General features: G+C 39.7%; 1 protein-coding gene across 2 annotated transcripts in view; it reads right to left on the reverse strand.

Annotated features, from left to right (window-relative positions):
* CRTC1 (CREB regulated transcription coactivator 1) overlaps positions 1-26,303 on the reverse strand; it is a 59,335-nt gene that overhangs the window by 4,441 nt on the left and 28,591 nt on the right. The window contains exons 2-13 of one of the 2 annotated variants that reach the window (XM_074977949.1): positions 25,664-25,780; positions 23,130-23,267; positions 21,563-21,624; positions 20,459-20,553; positions 18,695-18,780; positions 16,712-16,755; positions 14,842-15,062; positions 11,533-11,660; positions 10,576-10,827; positions 7,643-7,744; positions 1,139-1,225; positions 148-328 (exon numbers count right to left, since the gene is read on the reverse strand). In XM_074977949.1, coding sequence (XP_074834050.1) covers positions 148-328; positions 1,139-1,225; positions 7,643-7,744; positions 10,576-10,827; positions 11,533-11,660; positions 14,842-15,062; positions 16,712-16,755; positions 18,695-18,780; positions 20,459-20,553; positions 21,563-21,624; positions 23,130-23,267; positions 25,664-25,780 — 1,513 coding nt within the window. The remainder of the gene's footprint in view (positions 1-147; positions 329-1,138; positions 1,226-7,642; positions 7,745-10,575; positions 10,828-11,532; positions 11,661-14,841; positions 15,063-16,711; positions 16,756-18,694; positions 18,781-20,458; positions 20,554-21,562; positions 21,625-23,129; positions 23,268-25,663; positions 25,781-26,303) is intronic. The other variant, XM_074977950.1, reaches the window with a different exon arrangement.

The raw sequence follows: 26,303 nt of genomic DNA on the forward strand, positions 1-26,303 counted from the left end.
TAAATTTGGAAAAGAAAAGCAGATCCTCACCTGCACTGCAGATGTGTCAAAGCACATCACAGAGCCTCAATTCAACACACGGGCAGCCAGCCTAGTGTAAAGCACAACTCAACTTCAGCCTGGTGGGAGAACCACCAAGTGCCTTACCTGTAAGGATGATGTTGGGGATGTTTCCATGGCTCGAGTAGTTCAGCTGCTGCGAGTCTTGCAAGTTGCCATGGCTCCCAGTAAGTCCCATCATGGCTGCCTGGGAGTAGTTAAGGGTTGAGCAGGGGCTGTACAGGCTGTTGGAACTAATGGCGTTTTCTATCATATTAAACTGCTCAAGCTGAAGACCAAGGCACAAAGGAAGAGTTACTTCTAGCCATCAGGACACAAAGTGAAGCAATTTGCAAACCTCTATTGAGGGAGAGAACATTCAAAAGGGCAGGCAAACAAATTCATCTTTAGGTTTTGTAGATCAGAACATGGTCTAGTTCCACCTAACTTTGTAGAATCGTTTACTGCCAAATTCGGCTCTTGTGCCAAATCAAATTGCTGCCTACAATATCCTACCAGGTGGTCAAGTCTTTGAAATAAGAGATAGAAAACAATACTTCTTTAAAAATGAAAAATAAACAGCAAAAATGAAATTAAAGCAATATGACTGATGCTATTAAAGCCCACTCTCTGCCTGCCTCAAATGCAGTCCCATCCCAAGCCATTTCACTCTCTCAACTACACTGACACATTTACTAGCTTAAGTAGGAAGTACAGTGGGTGGCTGGTCTGTCAAAGGCATGTAGGTCTGGTTGTTAAATTCTGGGATCCCACGCAGCTTGGCTGCAAATTATAGATATACGTATTTGTTGCCACCCACAAAGCCAGATCTTCCAAAAATGGGACCACTGTAAAGGAAGTTTTGGGTTTTTTTCCAAATCTAGTAGTCTTGGCAGAGCCCCTTTAAAAGCCACCTGCTATAAAGCATAAGGGAAAACAGCAAATAAAATGAAGCACAGTGAATTTCCAAACTAAACCAGAAAAAATAAGATATGAACAGATATGAGATCTTCAGAATTGCCATAAATTTAATTCTGTGTATTTATTTTAATCTCAGAACGGCCAAAATATAGTCAAAATCTGAGATGAATTTGCTCACCTGATGGGATAGGGCATTAGCCTGCCTAGCTGTCATCTGCTGATCATAAAAGGAGTCACCAAATACACTCCCCAGAATGGAAGAATGCTGAAAACAAAACAGAGTCCTTATGTTGTGAAAGTCACACAAACAGTTAGGTGTACCTCAAGGTGTGAGTTACTGAACTCTAACTGAACAGCATCAAATCTGGTCAGAAATGCCATTCATTTATTATTTACTAATAAAGAACAGAATAAAATATAGGTCTTTCCCATCAGACACAAGAGTACTCCTGAAGCATCGTTTTTCATTAAGCACAAGAAACAGGCTCCAGGGAACCCTACGCTTCCTCCCACAGGGACAAAAACTTCTGCTTCATAGCAGAAGTTATGCAAATATACCATAAACACTCTATAATTTTTGCACAAAAGACATTTTTCCCTGAAAAGAGTAAAAACTACAAATACAGCTAAGGCAGCAAAATGCACGGTGCAACTGACCGATTACGTAGTACTCCTTTCAGCAGTATGCTTGTGATGGCTGGTTACCCTTCTCCCTCACCAAGTATTTACAAAATGAGCAGCAGTTTAAAACAGTAAGGGGCCACAGTGAACCTCGACTTACAGTATAAAGTCTTCTGCATCAAGAAAAATTACTAAAATATTTGGATATTAAATGCGACTTCAGTAATACAAAGAGGAGGTCAATCTGCAGAAAGAATTCTACAACCATGATAATTTCCTTCTTTTTCTTCTATTGAAATGTCCATTTATCAGTCATTCTGAAGGTGACCAGTAGATTTGTGGTGTTATGTTGTTTTATTTTTAAACACTATCCAGCTTTCAACTTTGACTACCTAAATCGTTACTAGGGCTAACAGAAATCACAAAACCTTCTTGAAATTCTATCTAACTTCGCAGCTTCTAGTTGAAAATATATTGCCCCCAACGAAACTAGTGTACTTACATCTCTAAATATGAGACAAACTTTCCAAGTAAGTTTTCTGTATCTGTTTTCATTTTTTATATATCTTGCACAGAATTTTCCAGTACTTTTAATTTCATGAAATTCAACCATAATGTTAAGCGACAAATCATTTTCCCCCCCAGAAAGCTTACTTACATAAAAAAATCAATCAAAAACCTAATTAGCAAGTACATAATTAAACTAATTAATACAACTAGGGTCATTATCATTGCACAGTTGCAAAATACTCAAAAGCACAAGATGAAGTCCTCAACAATGAACATAAAATCAATTTAGCAGACAACAATTAACAGAACTAACAGTAAAAGCTCAGATAAAACAAACACTTGTCCTAATAGCACTGATCATTTGTGTGTGTTTGAAGTATTTCAGTTTTTACACACATGAATGCACAAATCAGCATGGAACGGAAGGGGGATGGTTATCTGTTTTTTCAGCCAGCCTTCCAACAGTCCTTTGTAAAAAGAAGCCCTCACGAAGCAAAATGGGACTTTCTACCTTGAGGCAGGATCTTCCACTGTTGTTATTCTGTATGGAGACTCTTAGGCTACTGTGACATTAATGCAGCAATTCGTAGCCTGCTTACTAAAAGTCTCCAGGAACAGCCAAGCAGGGGTTCAGTGTAGCTTTGTACACTCCATATACTCGGCCCTTTTGCTAAACGTACCCTACATGCACCAGGTCTGTTGTTAACACCACTGTAAACCATTTTGCATTGTGTGTGGACGAGCAGAGGGCATACATTGAGCACATTCAGATAGCAGAAAAGCACTGACCTCCTGAGTAGTGTGCTGGATTCATACAGAATGCTCAATGTGGGAAAAAGGTGGAAACCCACAACACGCCTAAAAGGGTTGCTCAAGGGTTATGTCTAAACTGGACTGATGTGAGCCTCCCAGCCCAGGTAAACAGATAAACGTAGGAGGGCTTAAGCTAGCCCACTAAGAACAGCAGTTCGGATGTTGTGGCTTGGGCTCTCAAACCCTGGTGGGCTTAAAGGCCCAAGCTGTAATATCTACACTGCCATTTTTAGTGCACTTGTGGGAGTCTGTCTACCCAGGCAGTGGGGCTCACTACCAGCTGCACTGTAGATAATACACCCAAAGTTCTGTGTACTAAGCTGTGATCCATCAAGTCAGAAAATAGGCTGATGCTCCGCAGATCCTGTCTGACAGGAAAGATCACAGTCTCCTGTAGCTTTAAGAAACGACTTGGCCATTAAATGAAGCAAGGAATCTTTTCCTTAACATCGGTTCAACAGAAAGAACAGAATTTCACAGCAAAAACCAGGTTTCTTTCAGAGAACAGTCCCACTCTATTATTTTACATTTGAAAGGGACAAGTCAAACACTTCCTCAATAATTCTTACAGCTAAATTATAGCTGCATCAAAGTGGAAAAAAGCACTTTTTCCTTCTAAGTACCAAGATGTTTGCCACAATTGTACCCTGAACATTAAATAAGCAGCTTCATTACCATTAACTTATGACTCCTGCTGTTCATTTATAACACATGGCTGTCTTGCCTGCAATACAAACGCTAACCTCAACAGTGCCTTCCTGGGGAAGTGAGAAAAGGGGAAAAGGTCTTGGCTCCCAAGACCGTTGTACCTCTCCAATATCACTCGAATGGGTGAAGACAACAAGCCAGTAAGAGTAGGAGCCTCGTCACAGAAAAGCAAAGCATTACTACAAAGCACAGTCATTTCAGAAAAGTTATGTTTATTTTTCCTTAAAACTCTCCAAGTTGCACTTGTTTCACAACTGCACTTTGAGCTGTATCAGAGAGGTAGCCATGATTAGCCTTGGAGCTGTAATTACTCTAACAGCTACTCACCAACATTCAAAATTACTTCAACCCGTCACATATTTGCAATAACAAAGCGTGCAAGTTATCAAATGCAAGTCAGTCAGGACTAGCCAACTTCACCCCAACAAAGCATACTTCTCAGCATTTCAAGTAGCAGTTGCCACCAGGCAAGGTTGCAACAGTTACTTTTTGCCAAATCAAAAAATCTTCCAGTTTAAAAATTCAGTTTCCTCTTAATCATTTGTCTACATGTCTTCACATAGCAACTGCTAGGTTTAGTCTCAGAAAATTGAACCCTCAGTACGAACAACTAAAGACCATCTGGAATTATTCTTAGAAATGCAGCTGACATGCACAGCCTCAAACAGAACCTACATATGACCCTTTCCTTTAACGCCTGCCATGTTTACATAGGCTTTCCAAAGACATGGAAGAAGGAAAAATGTCCTTATTGTATTGTTATGACAATTCCCTTCCTAGAAGCAGCTTGAAGCAGAACATGAAAAGTAATCAACTGGATAAAATTCTAATAGATTAGTTCCCATTACTCAACAAGTGCTCTGAACAATCACAAACCCAAGTGACTTTTTTTCTTGAGTCCTAAACACACTAATAATTTCACTACTGGTAAAGCTCCCTAAGGAAATCAACCAGAAAATGTCTTACTTTGCACTTCAGGGTCCTAAAATAATTTATCAACAGGTCCCACACCCATCTCACTAACCCATCTCCTATGCAAATAGTACACAAGGTCTGTTTTGTCAACAGTGTATCTTCCCAGGTTAATGTCATGGTGACTGCAAAAAAAAACTCCCTTAAATCATTGTCTAAAAATACATACCAAATATGCCAAGAATTCAGCCATTCTACTAAAAAAGTAACTTTACACATCTAACAGACAATGATGTCAGGGAAAAAAAATCAAGTAGTAACAAACAATGCCAGTGTTAATGAACAGCCATGCAAACACAAGCTGAGAATCACAAGCAGAGCTTTTCAATTCATGTTTTAATGAAAAGCCCCTTTACAGGTCAAAAATGGATATCTGAAATGGGGAAGTTGAGGAATTTAATTCCTGTTGTTTGAACTAGATGTGATTAAACAAACGACATTCTATAAGTTTACATATAGAGTGCAAGTTCTGCCCACAATTAATCAGAAAAACAGCAATTAGAGACACTATATCTTTCAGTTTGTTGACCATATAATTTAAAAAAAAAACAAAACACAACCGATGAGGGCCTGCCTCTTCTTGTGAGAGACTATTTATGTTACAGTCTAACAGAACTCCCCATTAGCAAGTTCTCCAAGTATTCTGACCCAATCTTTCAGCCTATCTCTTCTTTCTCCTAGTTATACCCTTTTCTATCACACCACTCCATCCCTAAAAACATGTAGCTAGTTGTACCACACCCCTCTGTTAGCTTACAGATGGGGGAAGAACAACATGCTTGCTAGTTGGGAATAAGAAGAGTTTTCCAATCTTTTCCACCTCTTTCCACACATCTATTAGATGAGGAACCGTGTCTGTTTGGCACATTACAGTGACTTGGTTTACGTGGAGAGGGAGGACCAGATGGGAAAACTACTCTGAACTGTATTCCACAACTTAGACTGCCCCGTGACAATAAGGTAACTGGTCTGAGGACACTGCCAAGGAGGAGTTACTAACCAAAGGACCATCAGTAGAAGCCTTATATTTGGGGGCACTACCCAAATGGGGCTTTCAGGATTCAGAATTAGGAACAGTGCCTGGGAGCAACATTAACCTAATGACAGCTTAGAGGAAAGGTGTATAGTTACTTGCTTACTCTGCACCATGTAAAGACAAAGCAGAGCTAGAAGAAGCAGGCAGAAGAAACAGTTATAGTGAGAGACAAGTGAAGGTTAAGAGTCACACTGATAGCCCTCACCTTCTAATCAATTACTGAGCTCACTAAAGCTGTGACTGAAACCACCAACTTATGTCTGTCTAATGGCTCGGAGATCAATCTCCAACTTTACAAAGTAATTTAACTATGCCCCTTCTTACAAACACCTGATAAAAGTTAAATTAATAGAAAACAAAGTACAATTTCAAGCTTTACCTTGGTATCCAGTGAGAATGCCCTCCTCTATCCCATCACTGCTTTGAGGATGCAGGAAAGAACAACTTTGACCTATTTCAGCAGCTCTAGGAGATGCTAAATCTATGGGACTATCAAAACAAAAAGCAGTCAAGTAGCACTTTAAAGACTAGCAAAATAGTTTATTACGTGAGCTTTCGTGGGACAGACCCACTTCTTCAGACCATAGCCAGACCAGAACAGACTCAATATTTAAGACACAGAGAACCAAAAACAGGAAGCAAGGAGGACAAATCAGAAAAAGATAATCAAGGTGAGCAAATCAGAGAGTGGAGGGGTGGGGGGGAAGATCAAGAATTAGATTGAGTTAAGTATGCAGACGAGCCCCTATAGTGACTCAGAAAGTTCCCATCACGATTTAAACCATGTGTTAATGTTCCGAATTTGAATATAAATGTCAATTCGAAGTGGACAAATTGACATTTATATTCAAATTCGGAACATTAACACATGGTTTAAATCGTGATGGGAACTTTCTGAGTCACTATAGGGGCTCGTCTGCATACTTAACTCAATCTAATTCTTGATCTTCCCCCCCACCCCTCCACTCTCTGATTTGCTCACCTTGATTATCTTTTTCTGATTTGTCCTCCTTGCTTCCTGTTTTTGGTTCTCTGTGTCTTAAATATTGAGTCTGTTCTGGTCTGGCTATGGTCTGAAGAAGTGGGTCTGTCCCACGAAAGCTCACCTAATAAACTATTTTGCTAGTCTTTAAAGTGCTACTTGACTGCTTTTTGTTTTGATAGCGTATAGACTAGCACAGCTTACTCTCTGTTACTATGGGACTATGTGATTAGCATTTCACCTAAACAAATGGCCCACTATCTCTTTAACTGTTCTGCAGCTGGTGGGTTAAATTCCTCTTGCTCTGTTTAAACCTGTGCACAGCGATTAGGGGGATTCAGGGACAAATACATTACTATTTATCCACAGAGGGAAGATAGATATTAGTTTTGCAGGTTGGCTATGTTTTTCCAACTTGTTTTCTTCAAGCTGTGAAATGGGGTTGCTGCCTTTGCAAGAGCTTGTTTTCCACAGAGGTTTCTTCTGAAGTGCCCCATTGTGTCCAGCATTAATTGCACCTGAGGACGTGAAGTATACAGAAGTGCACACACCACTTAGTCAGACCTCTCCATTCCCTCACTTTCTCTCTCACCTCCACCCCCTACCAGCCATTCCAACAATCACTGCTACAGATTCACACTTCCTATGAGGCATCCTTCCCTTTGTTGCAAGGGATCTTTCTGCAAGCATTTTCCCCTGGAGCTCTCAAGGAGGAGTAATTGTATTTAAAAGAATTATCCCAGATGTGGGTCTGTCCCACAAAAGCTCATCACCTAATTAATTATATTGTTAGTCTGCACAGTGCTACAGGACTGCTTTTTTGTTTTGGGTTTAAAAGAGTTTACCAGTAGCTTCTATTAAAGCCCGAATTCACCAACTTCTGAAAGACTCTGTATCTGAATGAAATTGCAAACAGGATGAGACATCAGGGATGCATGAAGCACAAAGTCACAGTGAGACAACCATGGGTCAGCAATGGACAGACTCAACTAAAACACAAACACAAGAAGCAAGGCCTGTGGAAGCACAGAGTCCCTTACTTGAGGGGAGCTGCCAGGAGAGAAGCCTTGATTGGAGACAGGAGAAGTGGGAGACTGGTTGGCTGGGGATCCAGCATTAGTGCGGTACTGCTGGAGTGAAGCCTACAGAACAACACAGAATTAAAGACCATGGGATTGATGGAAGGTTGAAGAATTATATACTCGATGTACAGGCGGGAAAGCCTGGGGAACCATCTTCAATAACTCCAGCACATCAGCAATTACGCTATGACTGCAAATAATGCCCCAAACATTATGAGAAAGGTAAAAGTACCAAAAGGACACAGTCTGTAGTCTAGCTATGCCCATCTAAAGATCAGGGAGGTGGTGTTATTTGGGACAACTGAAGCATTTCTTGTTTATGATTAGTTTTCATTTTTTAGCGCTACCAGCCAGCACAAGACGCTCACGTGGGAAGAGAGGCCTTTGCCACCTCTGAATAATCTCAAAATATTGGCAGCGTCACTCTCAAACTCATCCCCCTCCACTGCCCACTCTTAATTTGATGCCTATGGCCCTTAGCAATGTGATAGGAGTATAGTTCTCCCAGCTGATAGTATTAGTTTAGATGTATACACCAAGTTAAAGTGTACAAACTACAAACGAAACCCCTTAATAACTACATACTTTTCTATCCCATGAACCGGACAGACAGCCTGATATTCATGGTAGTATTTTGCAGGCGAATGCCAGCTACGTGCCCATATGTTTTTTTTAGCCTTACTGAGACAAAATATTCAGAGAATTACCTCTTCACTGTCTCATAATGTGCTCAGGATTAAGGTAAGAGAATCATTCAAACTCAAAACAGATACAGAGCAGCTGGTTAAATAATAAACACAGCTCTTCCTATAATGCTGTCTTTGGGAGCCAAGATTATTATGAAGAAGAACTACAGCTCAATATCACTGAGCAAGGAGTAATTCAATCAGAACAGTTATACGGACTGGAGGAGTGGTATGTTGATAACACCAACACTGTTTTACGTACATAAATCATAGCTCAAGGCAGTACAGCTTCTTGACAAGTTTTTTTTTTTAGATCCACAGAATTCAGGTATCCAACTGAGATACTGCAGACTGGACTTCACTGGGGCTGTGAGGATTAATGGAAAGCCTTTCAAATGAAGCTATAAGCATGTTTAAAATGTAGTGTACTTGAATACAACTTCAGTTTTAAAGTGAAATCCGATATTCTGAGTGTGAAGGGCTTCGAGACTTTTAGGATGAGGAAAAAGCAATATGAAAAGCAGAGAAGGAAAATCAGAACATTTATATTAGTTATTGCATAAATATTAGAATCAAAACATTCAGACAGGGTTGAGTGGGCGGCATGTCAAAACCAATATCCCTTCAAACTACTCATTCCTCTTTGACCTTTACATTCTCCTACTCCACACAACCACAGAAGAGAAGCCACCTCTTTCCAAATTAATCGTATTTACCAGCACAACCTGTGTTAAACCCAATCCTTAGGTTCAAATCCACAATTGTGTGTTAGCCCTCCATAGTGAAGTGGTTCTTCTTGCTAAGAACGTGTTAGCATTGCCCCACTGTCAGGGAAAGATGTTCCAATGAAATGAGAAACAATAATTTGCTGTCCTTCAGAGCAGAGTCAGCCAAGAACACGCAGCGTACCTCTTCCTAGCAATGGGACATCATGTCAGTGCTGTCCTATCATACTGTACCACTTGAATTTCAGATTGTAGGAAGAAACTGGGCAATTTTTGCCTTACGGGTTTAACTCTGCGCTTCAACCACCATACACATAGACATGCATATGCAGTTCTTTAGAAAGACTTGAAAACAACTATAAAACTCTCCAAGAAACAATGTTAGCCAAAACCGTCTCCTTTTGAACAAACTGCAGTGCTTTAAAAACCAGTATCTGTGGTTTTCTGTGTCTTTGGTGGAAAATGCTGATTAGCCCAGCTTTATCAAGCTTCATTTAATTTTCTCATCTTGACTGTATATCACAACCTGTGGATACCAGATTCAGCGGGGGCAATAAAAAATATGTATGATGGCTGGGAAGGTAAAAGTACAGTAGCACTAAAATGCAAACTTTACTGTCTGAAAAATCAAACTAGTCTGACCAAAATCCATTTTGGCAGACATCTGAACATAGTTAACATGGATACACATTTTTCAGATTTATGAAATTTTTACCAATTGCACAGAAATGTCTTGTCTTTCAGAAGTTTAAATTTGCCAAATTTCAGAAGACCTTTTTCACATTATAGACATGGATGGTTCTAAAATGGTACTCTTCAATCTCTCCATACCTAGCCCGTACTCACTTCTTTGCAGCTTTTCAAAGCCTTGTTAACAGCAGGGCTAACACACCATACCTACATCTGTCCTTTGGGAGACGCTGGGCACTCAAAACTAACAGATGTGTTATTCAAAATGGCTACTGGTTTCACCAGCCACTTTTTTTTATTTAAAAAACCCTAGTGGCACCACTCTGACCTGGTAGCTCATGAATTATTTTAAAGATTGTCCACCCCAAGAATAAGGGCACTGTCTTCATTACCCACCTGTTTATTTTTTTTTGGCTGGCCCTGAAACTATGTCCCTGAAGACACATCTCCACTGCCTCAAACTTGAATTCAAATAGATTTTTTTTTCCAAGTGTGCCTGAATTTAGGCAGATTAGCTAGAGTTATGGAGCCATTTCCATTTTACCAAATGTTTAGGAGTCACATTCTGCAGCTTGAACAGTTTGCCCCAGTTCATATGGGTTGGCCATATTTCAACATGTTAAAAACTGTTTTAATCTAGTGTAGACTGTGCCTGAATGTGGAACGGCTATAATGGTTAGCACTCTGACTATGCAGGCCAGCACAGCTTCCGAATTCTACATGGTCTTGTTCTTGGAAAGAAAATTATTTGTTTCCAGTTAGATTGTCTTCAGTCCTTGTTCAAACTTACCGAGTTGATGTCTATGCCCATGGAAGGTTGGGTCTGGCTGCCTGGAGGTGACTGTGGGATAGTAGATGGTACTGTGACTGAGAGGGGGGGAAGCTGTGCTCCTCGCTGTAATCCCGAAGTCTGCATTAAAGGGGAATTCTGAGGCAGACTACTTGCCACTTGGGTCTGTTGTTGCTGCTGGGAACTAGCCTGGGTAAAGAACTGATAGGGTGGAAGCTGTTGTTCCAAAGACAATGCATCCATAGCCACAGCCTTAAAAAGAAAACAGAAAAATGTACCATGCAGACCTCCATTAAATTTTGACACACACAAAATTTCACATCACATAAACATGCACAAGTACTTAAGCCTTACCCAACCTGTAAGCAATCTGGATGGATATCTGAGTGTTTTTATTTAAAAAGAAAAAAAAATAAGTACACCTTCCTGGATATGGTTTAAAAGGGACTAATTTGAAATTTTGTTTATTGTAAATAAATAGTGTTTGCAAACCTAGTTTAAAGTTTGAGAGACGACAAGACAGTCAGTTAAGGAAAATCCACTCATCAATGATCAAAAATCCTAAGAGCCAAAAGAATTTCTCACATGAAAAGCGAGGGGGAGAAGAAGGAGAATCTTGTGATGGTATCTTTAAAGAAAGAAATTTTCCTTGAAATCTGTTTCTTTAAACCTTTTTCTCCATTGTAGCAGCATACATGAATATATCATGGTAGACTTGCTCAGGTGTAGCTGTTGGCTTTGATTTTATTTTAAACAGCTCCAAAACATTTATTTTAAAAACGGAACATGACACTTTTTACACAAACATACCTGAAGGAAAAAATTATAAAATTAACACCATAGCAGCTTTAGCAACATTTCCCTCTCTGAATGCAGCTAGAAACAGATAGAAGCTTAAAAAAAAATGTTTATAAAGCCAAATGCACTCCTCCTCCTGACCTCCAAGCAACCTCCTACCTGAGTAATTGGCGACAGAGGTGAGAGTGTTGGAGACATCTGCTGGGACTGTGGTCGTCTGGAGTCTGCATTCAGTGAGAGGGGGCTGACAGTTGGTTGATGAGATGAGGCTTGCGTTGTTGTCATTCCTGCCATTAGGGAAGAAACAAGCAGTTCTGTAGCATCTTAAAGATTAACCAATATATTTATTAGATAATCAGTGATGAATGGTTCCTCAGTGAGGAAGTTTTTCTTTTGTTATTGGGACAAGATGTCAGATTTATAGATGAGGGCGGTTTTCATGCTCAGCACAGAATGCTCCACAACCATTAAATAGGGATATTTCTACTCCTACTCATTTTGCACAGTGTTAGCACTTTTCATCAGGGACTCTTTGAGCACTTTGCTAATTAAGCCTCACAACATCCTTGTGGCATATATATTATGCCCACTTTACAGTTGGGTAAATTGAATGCACAAAGAGTAAATAGCTTTCCTGAGGAAAATGAGCAAGAAAATGGCAGAGCTGAAAATAGAAACTGGCCGACCGACCCCACCATCTCCTGCTCTGACCACTACCACTAGACAACTCTCCTTCCACAACCTTGAAGGGGTGCTATTAAATGATGAGCTACTCCCTTATTCCTCAAGCTCTCATGACTGAAGATAAATCTGTTTATAAGGTTGTTTGCTTTAAGTACCTGCAGAGTCAGTGCTACATGAAGGGAAGAATCCTAAATACTGCTTTGGTGGATTTCTGTAGGGGTAGGCAGTGTTTACAACGAAGAGCTACTGCAGTGCAGATGAAGAGCTTGACGTGTTTTATTTCTGCACTTGCCCCCAGTAGTACACACTGCTTAGGGCAGTACATTTAACTGGTACTTTTCCCTGCATTGTCCTTATGCCACAGAATCCTGAACAATGTTTTTGCCCACAGCATTCACCAGCCCCATTCCAGCTGCATCTGAAAGGAGAAACTGTTTACTGGCAGGCAAAGAACAAGGGCAGAGCAAGAACAAATTCATTTTCAGTTTAAAAGATTTGTTCACAAGACACACAAAGTACTTTTCATTACAATAAACCTAAGTGCATGCATTCCCCACAAAAGCAACCAATCTCACCATGTAACATCTGTCAAGGCTCTGTATTCACTCTGACCTGTACTGCCTATAATTAGCTTCAGCACATCCTTGAAAAAGTGGGATAAAGGCAGCTCTCATACAAACCCTATGTAGCTACTGCAACAGGCAATTTTAATTCTTAATTATGGCATAGTACCCTCTGTATCCACTGGAGGCTGCTGCAAGAAGCAACATTACAGAGATTGCCAAAGCCTTACACAGAGATTCCATCTTCATACCAAAGCAACTGAACTTAATTTTAGGTATTAGGTCACGGAACGAGGATGGGACGGTCCGTTCGATACAGCTGAGGCTCTTCCTGAACAACATGAGCAGTTTTGTACACTTCCACAACAGAGAGCTACTGATAAGCTAGAAGAACTTAGAAGAGCAAAAGTAATCAGCTGGAGAAAGTGGCTTGCAAGTCAAAAACTGACTCACAAGCCATTGATTGAAATAATTAAACACAGACAACTTTTAAACAACAGTCCAGGTGTTTTGAAGAACTAAAGGGGAAAGAAGGCCTTCAGCATTATGACCAATGTTCTCTAAGCTGTGTGCTTGTGCGGCCACTCAGAAGAGATTCAAACGCCGCCCAACTGATTAGCAGAGCACCCATAGCCAGGGTTTTTATTTTTGTTTGTTTGTTTTCTGTCTTTTGTCCCCACTGGTAAATAATCACGACTAGTTCAGTGTCCACCTAATCAGAATCATTATAGTTTCTTTGTGTGCCATGCTGGGAATACTTTTTAAAACACTTGCATGACTGTTGAGCCAAAGGAAGTACACTTCTCTTACTAGATACAATGGCCGACTCCATTTTAGGGCCCACAAACAAAATTTATTGTAATTATTTAATGGTTTGACAAACTTAACTCTACTCACATCTATTCCCCTAAGTATAGTCTCAGGAGAAAAATAGAAATCCTCTACTGGAACATTCAGAAACCCTCTTACAAGGTGTATTCACACCCTACTTCAAGGTCTTTAGATCGAAGCAGTCTAAATTAGCAGGCTCCTCTTCTGTTACAATGCATAGCTATGTTCTGTGCTTATCACTGATAGCTACCATAATGTTTATCCCAACTGCCATGCCACATGCACCATCTCTGCCTTTCTCCTTACTGTCCTTTGCCTCTTTCTGGAGGCAGTTTCTCCTTTCCCATTATCTCATCCATTTCTTTGCTTCTTTTGGAGCACAAGATGTACAGTGGATACAAAGTAATAGGGCACAGAGGCAAGTTACACAAGGAGGGAAAAGAAGAGTGCATTATAACCAAGACAAACTTGTATAAGGAAACAAAAGCTGGCAGCACTTATTCAGTTGCCCTCTGGGCTGGTGTTTTATAAAATGCTATTTCTTTGCTAAGGATGTTATCAGTGACATATGGCGCCTGCTTGCTCAGGCAACCTGAGTTATTTCTAAATAAAATAAACATCAAAGTTTATCGCGGATGTGAGGTGTACAAACACAAAAGTCCTCCTCCTGACAAGCTTACAATCCAAGACAACCAAACAAAGACTGAATAGGACACCGCATTAAGGAAGGTTGGCAAGAAGTTTACTCCTGAAAGCCTTACACGAGAGGGTCTATTTAGGCTCTCTTCAAAAATGCAGCCTGTGCGATGAAACAATCAGGCTTACAAATAGTCTTGATCGGAACATATTTTAGGGGGCTCATCTACTAATTCAGTCACTTAACAGCCCACATTTGGTTCAGGAACAGGAATGAGACAATATCTCAAGACCACAACAAAACAAAGAGGACAGAAGGAATGGAAACAAGAATTCAAGAGGTCTGCTGATGGCTTCTCTAAATAGGTGCACTTTGGGTGGTACTCTATAAAACGAGATGAGCTACAGCCAAGACGCAGATACTGCATCTCACCTTGGGAAAACTCATACAAAATAAAACCAGAAAAATACATATGTGCCAAGAACAAAAGAGGGAAGAATGTCACTGTATGTATACACAAATTACAGTTTAATTATTGTTTCCATTTCTTTATCCCAAAATGATTTATATGAATTGCATGCTCCGAAATAATTTCAAACACCGAGGAAGCCAACTCTGAGCTGAAACACAGCAGCAGTTAGTAACGTTCAGCAACATTACACCACTTTGTTGAGACAGGAAGTGACGTTTTACTGAGACAGACAGACAGACAGACAGACAACCTGTAAGTTAGCCTTTTGTATAAATTCTTACCCTGACTGGCAGTGCTGATTCCCAAGTGAGTCAAGTTGGCTGCAAGATTTCCGGTGCTATTGGAGCTACTCAGGGCTGGGAATGTGGATTCCTCAGGATCTAGTGGTGTTGGGAGCGGAGAAGGGAAATGGATGTTTGTCAGGTCTGGCAGAGAGCCGCCTGTGTTGTGTGTGGCAGGAATCAGCGTTGTAGTGTTTTCCTGGTCAGCAGATGGAAAGATGCTAAATTAAAAAAAAAAAAAAAAAAAAGTAACAAGTCACTTGAGAATTTAGTTTATGCACACCCTTCCCACACAATATACAAAAGGAAAATTTATCTAAAGTTGTCATGCACAAAGCCTTGTAAAAAGCATACACATTACATATTCAGAGTAGTTATCTTTACAAAGTTTCAGCATTTATACATGGTTTGCACGTGGCAACATTTTCCATTGTGTTGCAGTTGTTTTCATATTATTTAGAATGGGAACTATACTGTGAATTCCAGGATGATTCTGAACCCTCAGCTCCTTATAAAGTCTGTATTTCAGTAATTAAAGTACATCTTCACTACAGGGAAGATTGACCCTGCCACAGTTGATCATGCAGAGTTCAATTTAGCATACCGAGGAGGGATGTGTTCAGGCGAACTTGCAGGGAGCCTGCATCAGCACCAATACTCCCACCCCTTGTTAAGAGTAACGGAAGTTGACGGGAGTGAATGCTCCCATTGACTTCCTTACTGAATATGACGTGGAAGTCCAAATTAAGGTACATTGACTCCAGCTACATAATTAACATAGCTGCAACTGCATACCCTAATTTAACCTTCTGCTGTACTACAGGCCTGCCCTGACTCTGAGATGTCACACAGAAACATTCAGCCTCCTTTGTCTTAAGAAACACTCTTCGTATGCTCACATGCTTCTGCACTGGATGCAAGTTTCCTGACACAGACAGATCTCACAGAACCGCAAAATTTGTAACAGTTCTGAGTTAAGTCTAAGTTTGTGTGTTGAATCCACTTTGTCGGGAGGGTCTGGAACGCATTTAGCTAATAATTTTATTCATTTATTTATAAAAAGGCCTCTCCTTCAAAAATAAGCCATTTGTTTGGGTTTGCTAGAAGTCCCCCACCAAACGCATCAATTAAGGAAACCAACAGATGACTTGCACAATCTACTCCAAAATTCTGTATTCTCGGTCACCTTTTGAGAACTCAAAAATCCAGAGGCCTCTCCCTGTGTGTGACGCGCTTTCCTCATTATCCCAGTGCACTTAAAATATTAATTTAAGATCTCAGTCCCCCAGTTTTACAGATTGTGAATGAGGCACAAAGGGATAAAATGAATTTGTCCAAGTTCACACAAAACCTGCCAAACAGAAATTCAGAATTCTTGCCTCTCAGTCTCCTGGTTTAATCACGCATACTCTGTAGGATTAATGAGAGACTGAATCTTGAACTTTTTTAATTATCTGGACTACCAAGGCAAAGCAAATCACACTCATGGAACATTAGCATTCACCATGTTTCCAGGGTTTAAAAGCAGCTTGGCTAACAGTGTCCAATGCTAAGTATAGAGGGAGGCCAACAGCTTCCCCAGACTCCAGGGCAAGGTGGCACTGGGACCCTCAGCCCCTAGACCTGTGCAAAGCAGTGTCTGGCAGTAATTTAAAAGGGCGCAGGTCTCTGGTTGCAATTGCTGCAACAGCAGCAGGAGCTGAGGGCCCCTGGCTCCTTTGAGCCACAAGGCAGTTACCGCCTTTTCTCCCCCATCAGCAGGCCTGGAGGGAGCCTTAACAAAAAGAGCTTCAGGAGCAGCAAGCTTAGGTACAGACAGTGAACTTTAAATGCATCCCTGCAAAACCTTATACTTCACTGCTAAACTTACTTGATTCCTGGAACTTCACAGGATTTTGGCCTCGATGACCCTGTCTAAAATAGACCACAATGGCATTGTGAAAGACAAAAAGGTGCAAAATAACACTTAGGATATAGTTTAAAAAGATAGGAAACCTACTGAATGAAACATTCCAAGTGAATCACTTTCTCATATGTTCTTAAAAGCCCCTCCTTGCGCAAAATGGGTTTTTGGTGTTGTAGCAAAAAACTGACCTTAGCATGGACTTTAAGCCAGCTAGGCTTCAACGTTCCAATGATTAATAAAACAAAATACAGGTGAAGCAAGGGAAAAAATATCTCCTGTTTGAATTAGCAAGCCAACATTGGTTACATGATTTTTCATACAAAACCTAAGCCTCTGTCTCTATGTCAAGGGTGTCAACATAAAATGAATCCTAGAATCATAGAATACTAGAACTAAAAGGGTCATCAAGTGAAGTCTAGTCCACTGTCCTCACAACAGGGCCAGGCAACAACTAGGAAAAAAGCATGGCCTGCCCCAACAAACTATCATAAAGGCAGTAACTGAGTAACAGAAAGGAAGTAGCATTTTCGGGAAAAAAAACTTGAGAAGTACAAGACTGGCATAGTGATAAAACTTCAACAGGTTCAAAAGCTCCAGAGTAAAGCAACTTTTCATACCATAGAAAGAAAACGCACAATGCTCTTTAACAGTGCACTGTAAGTCTGCATGAAGACTACCTAGAAGTGCTTGCTCCCCATAGCTCCCAGCTCAGGATATAAATTCAGATCCCGAATGTGTGTTAAATCAAGTATTTTCACTTTGATATTTCTTACTTCTCCTTTCCCTTGTCACATTTTGTTTTGCTGAAAAGCGGCCTGGACAAATGCAGAGTCCACTCTACCAAAACAGGATTACAACTTTCCTGATGACGCATAGTATTAAGAAATTACTGCCTTTGGTAGGTCATCTTTGTTCCAGAAAGAACAATTATTAGAAAGTAAAAGTTTTTGTTCAGATGAGGTGCAAGGCAATGCCTCCAAACATTCTAAAGCAGACAATGAGGCATCAATAGTACATCCGGAATGAGTTCTACTGCTAATTTAAATGAATTACACTACCGTAAAGAAACTTCTTCCTATTCACTTTATGAACATGAATAATACAGCAGTAATCCACAGAAAAAGAACTTTCCACCCTCACAATAATTTCACTTTCAAGACTTCACATATGAAAATTCTACATGATAGCAGCCACGCTGTAAGATGATAAAGCAAAATCAGCTACTCATAAAAATGAAAAGTCACAGACTTTGAAAATACTTTAATACAGAGTATAGCTCAAGAAAATCATTAACTCAAGTCTTGGTTTTTAAGAACTTCATGAACCAAAACATCCTTTCCCAGTTGGTTCTTTAAAAGTATATTAAATCACAAGTTTATTAATATTCAAAAATTCAGACCTGCTTAAACATCCAGATTTAGATGAGCACTAAAAGGTTATTCAGATTTCAAAATCAAATGCTACCGTTGATGCTTCTATCTAGGAATCAGTTTGATGTGTGAAATATGGAGATAACAGCAGCTTTATAGGTGCAAAATAACTAAAAACCTGGCGTAGTAATTTATTTTACAAACAAAAATGTGAAATTGTTTTGGTGTTGACATTGCTTGAGACATGCCAATTAGGCACATTCACAGGAAAAAAGAAAGCTAGTAGAGAGACTAAAAAAAGGCAGGATGGTGAGTGGTAGAAATATAAGCAGAGATACAAGCAGTATCTCAATCTTCCAAGACTAACATTTGGAATACAGTTTCCTCTAAGACAGCTGACAACAGGCACAGAGAACTAGACATACTGCTCCCTGATCTCATTTTAGATGGTTTATTGCAGAATACAGAACTTCAAGTCTGAATAAGCAACGTCCATTTCAATTAAATATTATTCAAAATGTTTACTTGAATATATTTACAAAATTAAGTGGACTAAAGATTTAGAGCTTCTTTCTACCTTTTTAGTGTCCCATGCTTGCTTAGGGAGGGTTTTGCCTGTTTCAGATGTGCTTTCCTCCATTCCAGGGACAGTCAATAATAAGACTAGAAAACAGAATAAAAGTTAGCGCATTAACACCATAGATTTGCTAAATCCTGCAGAAACAAAGATCTATTTCATAGAAAAATATGTGGTAATTTTTAACCCTAAATACCAATCCCTATTATCAGCTGAAAAATAAGATACTTATTTCTGAACACATCTATATCCAGATCAGCACTAAGTCGAAGAAAATGAACACTGAATGGACTAAAAAATGCACATCCATACAAAATCAGATTTCCATCTGCAGAAGTCTTCAGAGTATGACAAATTATTGCTCTCTTCTACTGGTTCCATGCACACTTCCTAATCCAGTTGGGTTCCATGCAAGCACAAGGGCCCATGTGCATAGCCTATATTTGTTAAACACCACATACATTTGCAGTACTACATAAAAAGTTATTTATATTGCATGTTTTGCTGCTCAGTAGAAGAAATGCAAGGAGTACAGAATTACAATGGAGAATGTGTGTTCTTGACTGATGTATATTTCAAGTGTACTTCTTCAAGGACTAAACCAAAACTTTAGATGCATCTGTAAATCTCACTGCATAGATTAAAGAGCCTCCAATATACTTTGGGACCGGTAACAGAAGCAATAACCAGCAGAGGGCACCAACAATCATCAGTGGTGCTCACAATTACTACTACTTGAAAGTGGTGACAATAAGAACACCAATAACATTAATTCTAACACTGGTACTCAAAGATACAAGACATTGTTTATTTGCTACCCATAAGAACCAGAGAAGATCAGTCTCTGGTACCCTATTTAAACCATATCTCCATCACAGTGAGTTGACAAATATTGCATAAGTGGCCTGAAATGCCTAATTTAAAAGATGGCAAGTGAATATTATCAAAGCCACCACTAAACATTGAACAAAAGGCAAAGGTAGTCTGTTTTCATGATCTGCAACACATGTCCAAGGGGAGAAGCTTGACTATCTCAACCTAGGTAATATTCAGGGTTAAGACCTTGCATATTAAACAATCTGAATGCTGGAAGTTTTATCTTTTGAGGTAGGGTTGATGTCTGGAAAAAAGCCCCTAAGATCTGTTGGATTAGTTTATTGGAAAGGAAATGTAGCAGTCCTAAGATTCTGAAGCCACAATTAATTTCAATAATTTTTTTTTTGGCCCCTGGTTCTAATACTTTATGTGACTAGCAAACTTGCAACGTTTGCCACAAGCCGGTAGTCATCAACAAAGTACAAACTAAACAAAATGCCCAAAAGAAACCTTGTCAATTACAGCAAATTTACCCAACAGTTACCAGCACTATTAATGCCAGAGGGACAGCAAAACTTGGTTAAAATTGTCTGTAATACATTCTCTTTTTGAAAAGAGCTCTTATTGTGGCCCGGGGAACCAAAAGTTGTTTCCACTCAGTGGCTGCTCAAGGACCTATGTGAAACAACAAGTGATCTCAGTCTAGTTCTACAAAGCATGATGAAAAACTGGAATTAGTTGGAAGCCCTGAAAGCCCCAGCATAAAAATCATGGACTGAATAGTCTGGGAAATCTCAACTGCCTTCTCACCCTTGAAGATGGGCGATCCCAAACAAGGCTCCAGCACCAACCAAACCTGGTAGCTCCTGCAGCCTCACTTGCACAGGAAAAAAATGTTTAAACTGTTCCAACTTCTAGAATGGATCTTCCCACCCTCCAAAAGTTTACCTCTTTTTTGCTGCATGTCTTGTGACCCTCCTGAAAAGGACTCTTGTTGCGTTGGGGTCATTGTACTCTGGTGCAAGGCAGAATCTGAATTGGTCCTGACAAGAAGGCAAAGAAACTGTTTAGCTTTTTAAAATTCAGGGTGCTTATAAAGATAACAATCCCCTTAGTCACATAGGAAATTCCACAAATGAAAGGAAATTTGAAATACCACTATGCAATGGTAAAATGTTATGCTGGAATTATGCCAGGCAAGAATTCTCTAAGAAATTAACAGCTAACATTACAGAACTGAATTTACTGCAGGTTTATAAAACAGTTTCACAGAGTTTAGGAGGAACATCAAAGGCAAAGAAATAAATCACTATAGATAGAAAAGCATCTGGGGTGTACTCTTGCTGGTACTGCTGGGGCACTCTATGGTCTCATAAAAAATTAGCAGCATCATTTGTGTAACTCAGAGCAATGTATAAATATTGCTTAAGCCTCACTATATCTCTCTAAGAAAGATAACTACATTTTACAGAAAGGGAAACCGACTTGCCAAGGAACACAAAAGCTGACTGTCTCTGAGCCCATATTATACTGTGGAAAGCCAAGGAACCCAGTCTTCTATTCAAGCCACGCCAATCTTGCATAATGCAGTATGCTCCTATGTGACAAGCACAGGATGCCACATAGGCACATTTTGTGCTCAACTCTCAGGTGCAAGCAGCATAATGGGGGGGCAGGGAAGATGACTACACATTCCTTGCTCACTGATTGCTCATTAAAGAAGACTAGCTCCACTTCCAATGGAGTGGTAAAAACCTAGGATTTGCTGACTCAGAAGTTCATCTTACCCTCCACAGAGATATGCCTGGGCACCTTTACATCTTAAAATTTAAGTACGTAGTGGCATGTTTGAAGTTGAAAAACTAATCTCTTAAAAGAATCCTTAAAGAGTTGGCAAAGCATTAAGTTCTAAATTCAGTAACAACAAAACTGCAAACCAGATTCCTGTAAACTGCCACAGGAAAACTAAAATATTTTTTGAACTTCTAAGGGTTATCACCATATCTAAGAGCTCAGATCAGAGACTAAGACACATGAAATTATGCCACTAACCTTCTCCAGCTCGTATCCGATGGAGGCGACAGATACACAGTGCCATACGGACAGCTGTCCACGTGATTCAATTAGTTAAGGTGGAGAAAGCCAGGAGCTTCTTGTCTAAACAACAGACCCATTTGAAAACTTTGGACAAGTAATAATTTATGTTACTTTGTCAGAGTCAATACACTTTAGCGAGAAAAGCGAAGATTTCCTGTGGAGGCCAAGCTGATATTGGTATGACATTTTAAGCAAAATATGCGTGTGAATGGTGGCTTTGTATATGCTGCAGAAATAAGTGTTCCTACTTAAAAATTCAACCATGACACTACAGAAATAAAAACTGCTTATACTTACTGGGCTGGAGCGGTACAGAAGCAGTCACTCTAAACAGTCAAATGAAGGAGTAATCACTTGCCACCTCCTTCTCAAGTGTTTTTATTGACCTCTCAGGTAACGAATGCTGTTTTCCTAGGCCCACATATGCTATTGTCTGAATGACCGCCCTCCCTCACACCACCTGATGTCTTCTCAGACGCATCAAGCCTGGATGAGTCAGGAGATATGGAGCCTTGCTAAGAGGATATGCATTCAATCTACAGCTTCAGTTAGTTTATTCCACCTACGCAAGTCTCCCATCCCTATGCATAAACTAATATCTACTCCCTCCATGTCTATGGGTTATATTGTAATTTTCCTCTGAAGCAGGAGATGCTAGCCTTCAATTATCATCACTTTTGAGTAACAGGAGGATCACGCTCATGTCTAATAGCTGAGAAGCCTACCTCTGTCCTCACTGCCCCAAACTCACCCACTAACCACTCTGGCACTGGCAATCTATGCACTAGCCAACAGCAATCCTACTTCATGGAAGTCAGCAGGAGCTGGTGCTTGGCACTTACTGAACACATGAGTCAGCTTGTAATAGAAATGGAAAGAAATCACCTACAAACATTTCCTCAGTCCTTGTTCTGCTCAGTTTTGAAACCACAATTCAGGCCCTATAAACACTTCCATTTTGCACTTCTGGTGTGTTTTTTTGAAAGGATCCCAAGTCACTACCTACATCTTTCAACAGCTGTGGAAGGTAAGTATGTAGTTTTGTCCCTCTTCACAGCTGGGGAATCTGAGATACAGAGAAGCTAAGTACTAGGATTTGTGAAAGATAAGACATCCATCTAGCAATGAGACTATCTACTTACATTACACTGGATAAAGCTTCAAAAGACATTCAGTTTTCAAAAGACATTTCACCTGCCATCAAGAAAGTTTGTCCATCATATTGGGGGGGAAGAGGATTTTGCACCTTCCTTCGACATGACTCACTGTCAGAGACAGGATACAAGACTGGATGGACTTCTAATCTGAGTTGGCAAATTCTTATGCCCAAGGTCACTATATGAAGCAGTAGCAAAACCAGAATGGAACTCAGGAGTCCTATGTTATAAACCACACTCATTCTCTACAATGCTCAGGGTTTAGCTTTGTTGTTTTTTTAAAAGCAAATCTGTAGAACAAGTTTTGAAATACAAAATGCTGACAAAGGCAACACTTCAATGCCACACCATAAACCAAAGGATATCTGCCTTCCGTGTTTATCCACAGACAATGGGCGCCGGTGTGGTGAGCCAAGGCGGTTTCTGTCACGATACACTCTGTCCACCAGACCGTGATGCCGAGTTGTCCTACTTGTATCCAATCCAGATGACTGAAAAGGAGTCTAAAGAAGGTAAAAAGTTATTAAAAGAAAAATGTGTACAAACCACCTGCCCAGAAACAATATATCACAGCTAAGACTGATTCTACACATACTGAAAGTAAACCTGACACCAGCCAGTCACTTGGGCAACATAACTCTTTCCTTAAATGTAAGTTTGATGTATGAGACAGATCACACTGTATCTAGGATGAGAGCACACTGGAAGCTACCTCCCAAAAGACAGTCTAGTAATGCGGGGAAACAGGCAGCATCAGGCCTCCTAAATCTGCACTATTTTCCCAAACTTTAAGTCTTGCCCCATCTTTGAAATACCAGGAGTGATAGAAGCCAACAGCTTAACCTATGAACATACTGCTAGCTCGCACGTAAGTACCATGCAGCATGCATTCATAATGAACATGCTCACAAATAGAGCTTAAACTTAACTATGAGGGGGATACACTGAATTATTTCAGACTCCTAACATTCATTTGATGCTCTGTAGCAGGGGTCTGCAGCCTCCACCTCCTGAGCCACATGTGGCTCTTTAAGGACCTATTTGTAGCTCCCAATGATGTAACGGCAAAGTAAGAATAAAACCACCTTCCTGATTATTTTTGATAAACTATGAACACCCAAAAGCCCAAAAATGAACAACCCATATCTAAATAGCCACCGGTATGTGAACTCAAAATGCTGGATAACTCCCCCTAGCATCCTCGAGACAGAAAGAGAGAGAGAGAGAAGGTTTGGGAGTAAAAGTCAGGAAGACAGTGGTATAAATACATTAAGTATGAGGAAATAGAATATGTCAAAAGTTTGTGAATGTCCTGAGGTAAACGTGTCACATTACAAATAATTGTGTGTGAACTGTTCTTAAAACAGGGGTTACAAAAAGTATGGTTGGTTGTTATTTGTTAAGGACAGTCTTGTATTTGGCAAGCTCTTGAATTACTTTTTTTTTTTTTTTTTTTTTTTTAAATCAAATTGGGAAAAAACGGCTTTTCTTTCTATTTTGGTTGCCATCCCCAGCTCTGTAGGAAACGTGTGTCTCAGGCCATTTTTTCTAATTATCAGCATTATAATTACCTTGAGAAAATAAAAACATTAAAACAAAAAAGTCTATGGAAGAAGGCTCTAACTATGGGGTAATGAACAATAGAGAGGTTTGCAGGAAGAAAACTGTCCCTGAAGGAAGATGAATGCTGTGGAGAGGGACCCCTAGAGAAGGCCTGTGAGATGAGAGGCAACAGACAAGAAGCCCTGAGGTCAGTGGCTCTCCTCCATGGAGGAGATCCTGGGACGCAGCCTTGTGACTGGTGTGGAAAGAGGGCATAGGACTGATTCTGGGGAGGATGGAAGAAGAATTTTCATTCCTTTGAGTTTGAGCATTATTACCGTAGTCCAGGGAAGATAGGAGCAGAGCACTTAGAAACTACAGCAATTGGCAATAGGTAAAATTAAAACAGAACAAAAGCAACTTAAACAGAGAAAGATTTCAAAAAGTTTTCCATTTTAGAAATATGGGATATTAATCAGTAACATGGGATTACCCTGACAGCTTCCATTTAATAAAAAAGCAAGCTAAGTAGATTTAGTATATAAACTACAAATAATGAAATGAAACAATCCACCAGTTTCAGGCACTGTGGGAAAAAGAACATAGATAAAAGGAGTCATTTCAAAACTATCCAGAGTACAACACCACCTCAGTATTAGCCATATGAAACAATGGAGCGTACATCGAAGCTGATGTTTAAAAACAGCACTTCCAATTAAAGCATTTTACCTGCTAAAAATAAGCTTTCAAGATCATGCACCCAATATCCCAAAATATTCATGCGATAATAGATTTACTTATTACCCCGGGGGTTATTCTGTAGCCAGAATAATTTTGTCCAGTGTTCTTCCACTTTTGCCTTTGACTGTTGCCTCTTTGGGGACAGATTCCATTGTAAGTCCAATACTGGTCAAACTACGAATAAGGCCCTTTGTTTTAAGTTTGTTTGTTTTTACTGAAAATTCCTATGTTGTACACAAGTTCATATATAGTTTTTACCAATGTTGACCAAATTACTTATGTATGTAAAACCAGTCATTACAAACACAGCAGAGGTGCTGTTTGGTACCATGCACTTATATGTGGCATCAATTGTGAAAGATGTCTGCAACCAGAGCACAGCAGAACTATATCAACCAACTTCTTGATAACATACACATTTTTCCATAGAACACTATGCATTTTTTAAACTTTAAAATTCCATTCTTTAAGACTGACAAACCTTAATACAGTTATGTTGATCTGCAGAGGTTGTGATTCTGTCTTCTGTGACTGCAATCAATCTGTACCATACGGTCTCCAGTTGAAGGAAGTCACAGCACTGATTTAAAATGTATAAATAGCAACAAAAGCTCACCTGGAAGGGCAGGTCAATAGCACTGTTCCCAATCTGGTTCACATTTGGCAGTGATCCTCCATAGTACTGGCCGCGACTCTGTCCCAACTGCAAATACTGTGTTTTCTGTAATTGTAACTAAAAAAGAAATTTTAAAAAAGTATGATTGCAAGTAGGAGAGGTACTTTAAAAACACTATTCATTTCATTCAATTGTGCTTAACATTAGACATCACCGAAAACAGCTTCCAGTCCAAAAAAGTATGAAAAGAAAACTGTCACCAGCTCACAAGTTAGTTTTACTATGAAAATTAAGACGGAAGATGACAGCTTTGTAATCACAGTCAACTTTCAGTCATTTGTCAAGCAGAACTACAAGCTATCACATGCAAGCTTATTGATATAAACGATGTGAAACCACAAAGGTATTTAACTGAGTGACTAAAGAGCTAAAATATATTTTAAAAAAAACCAAAAAACACACTTATATTGACGTTTGTTCATGTGGATGCCAAAATTAGAAATAAGATCAAAGAGCTAAGATAGCTATGAAACAAAAATCACCCTCATTTAAAATATATTTGTTCAACCAAACTTGCAAACTTTTCAGTATCTGTGCTTAAAAAGAATGTCAGTTGAAGTTATAAACTTATGTGATGTAG

The sequence above is a fragment of the Carettochelys insculpta genome, chromosome 27 (assembly GCF_033958435.1).
Source record: "Carettochelys insculpta isolate YL-2023 chromosome 27, ASM3395843v1, whole genome shotgun sequence".
NCBI classification, from domain to species: domain Eukaryota; kingdom Metazoa; phylum Chordata; order Testudines; family Carettochelyidae; genus Carettochelys; species Carettochelys insculpta.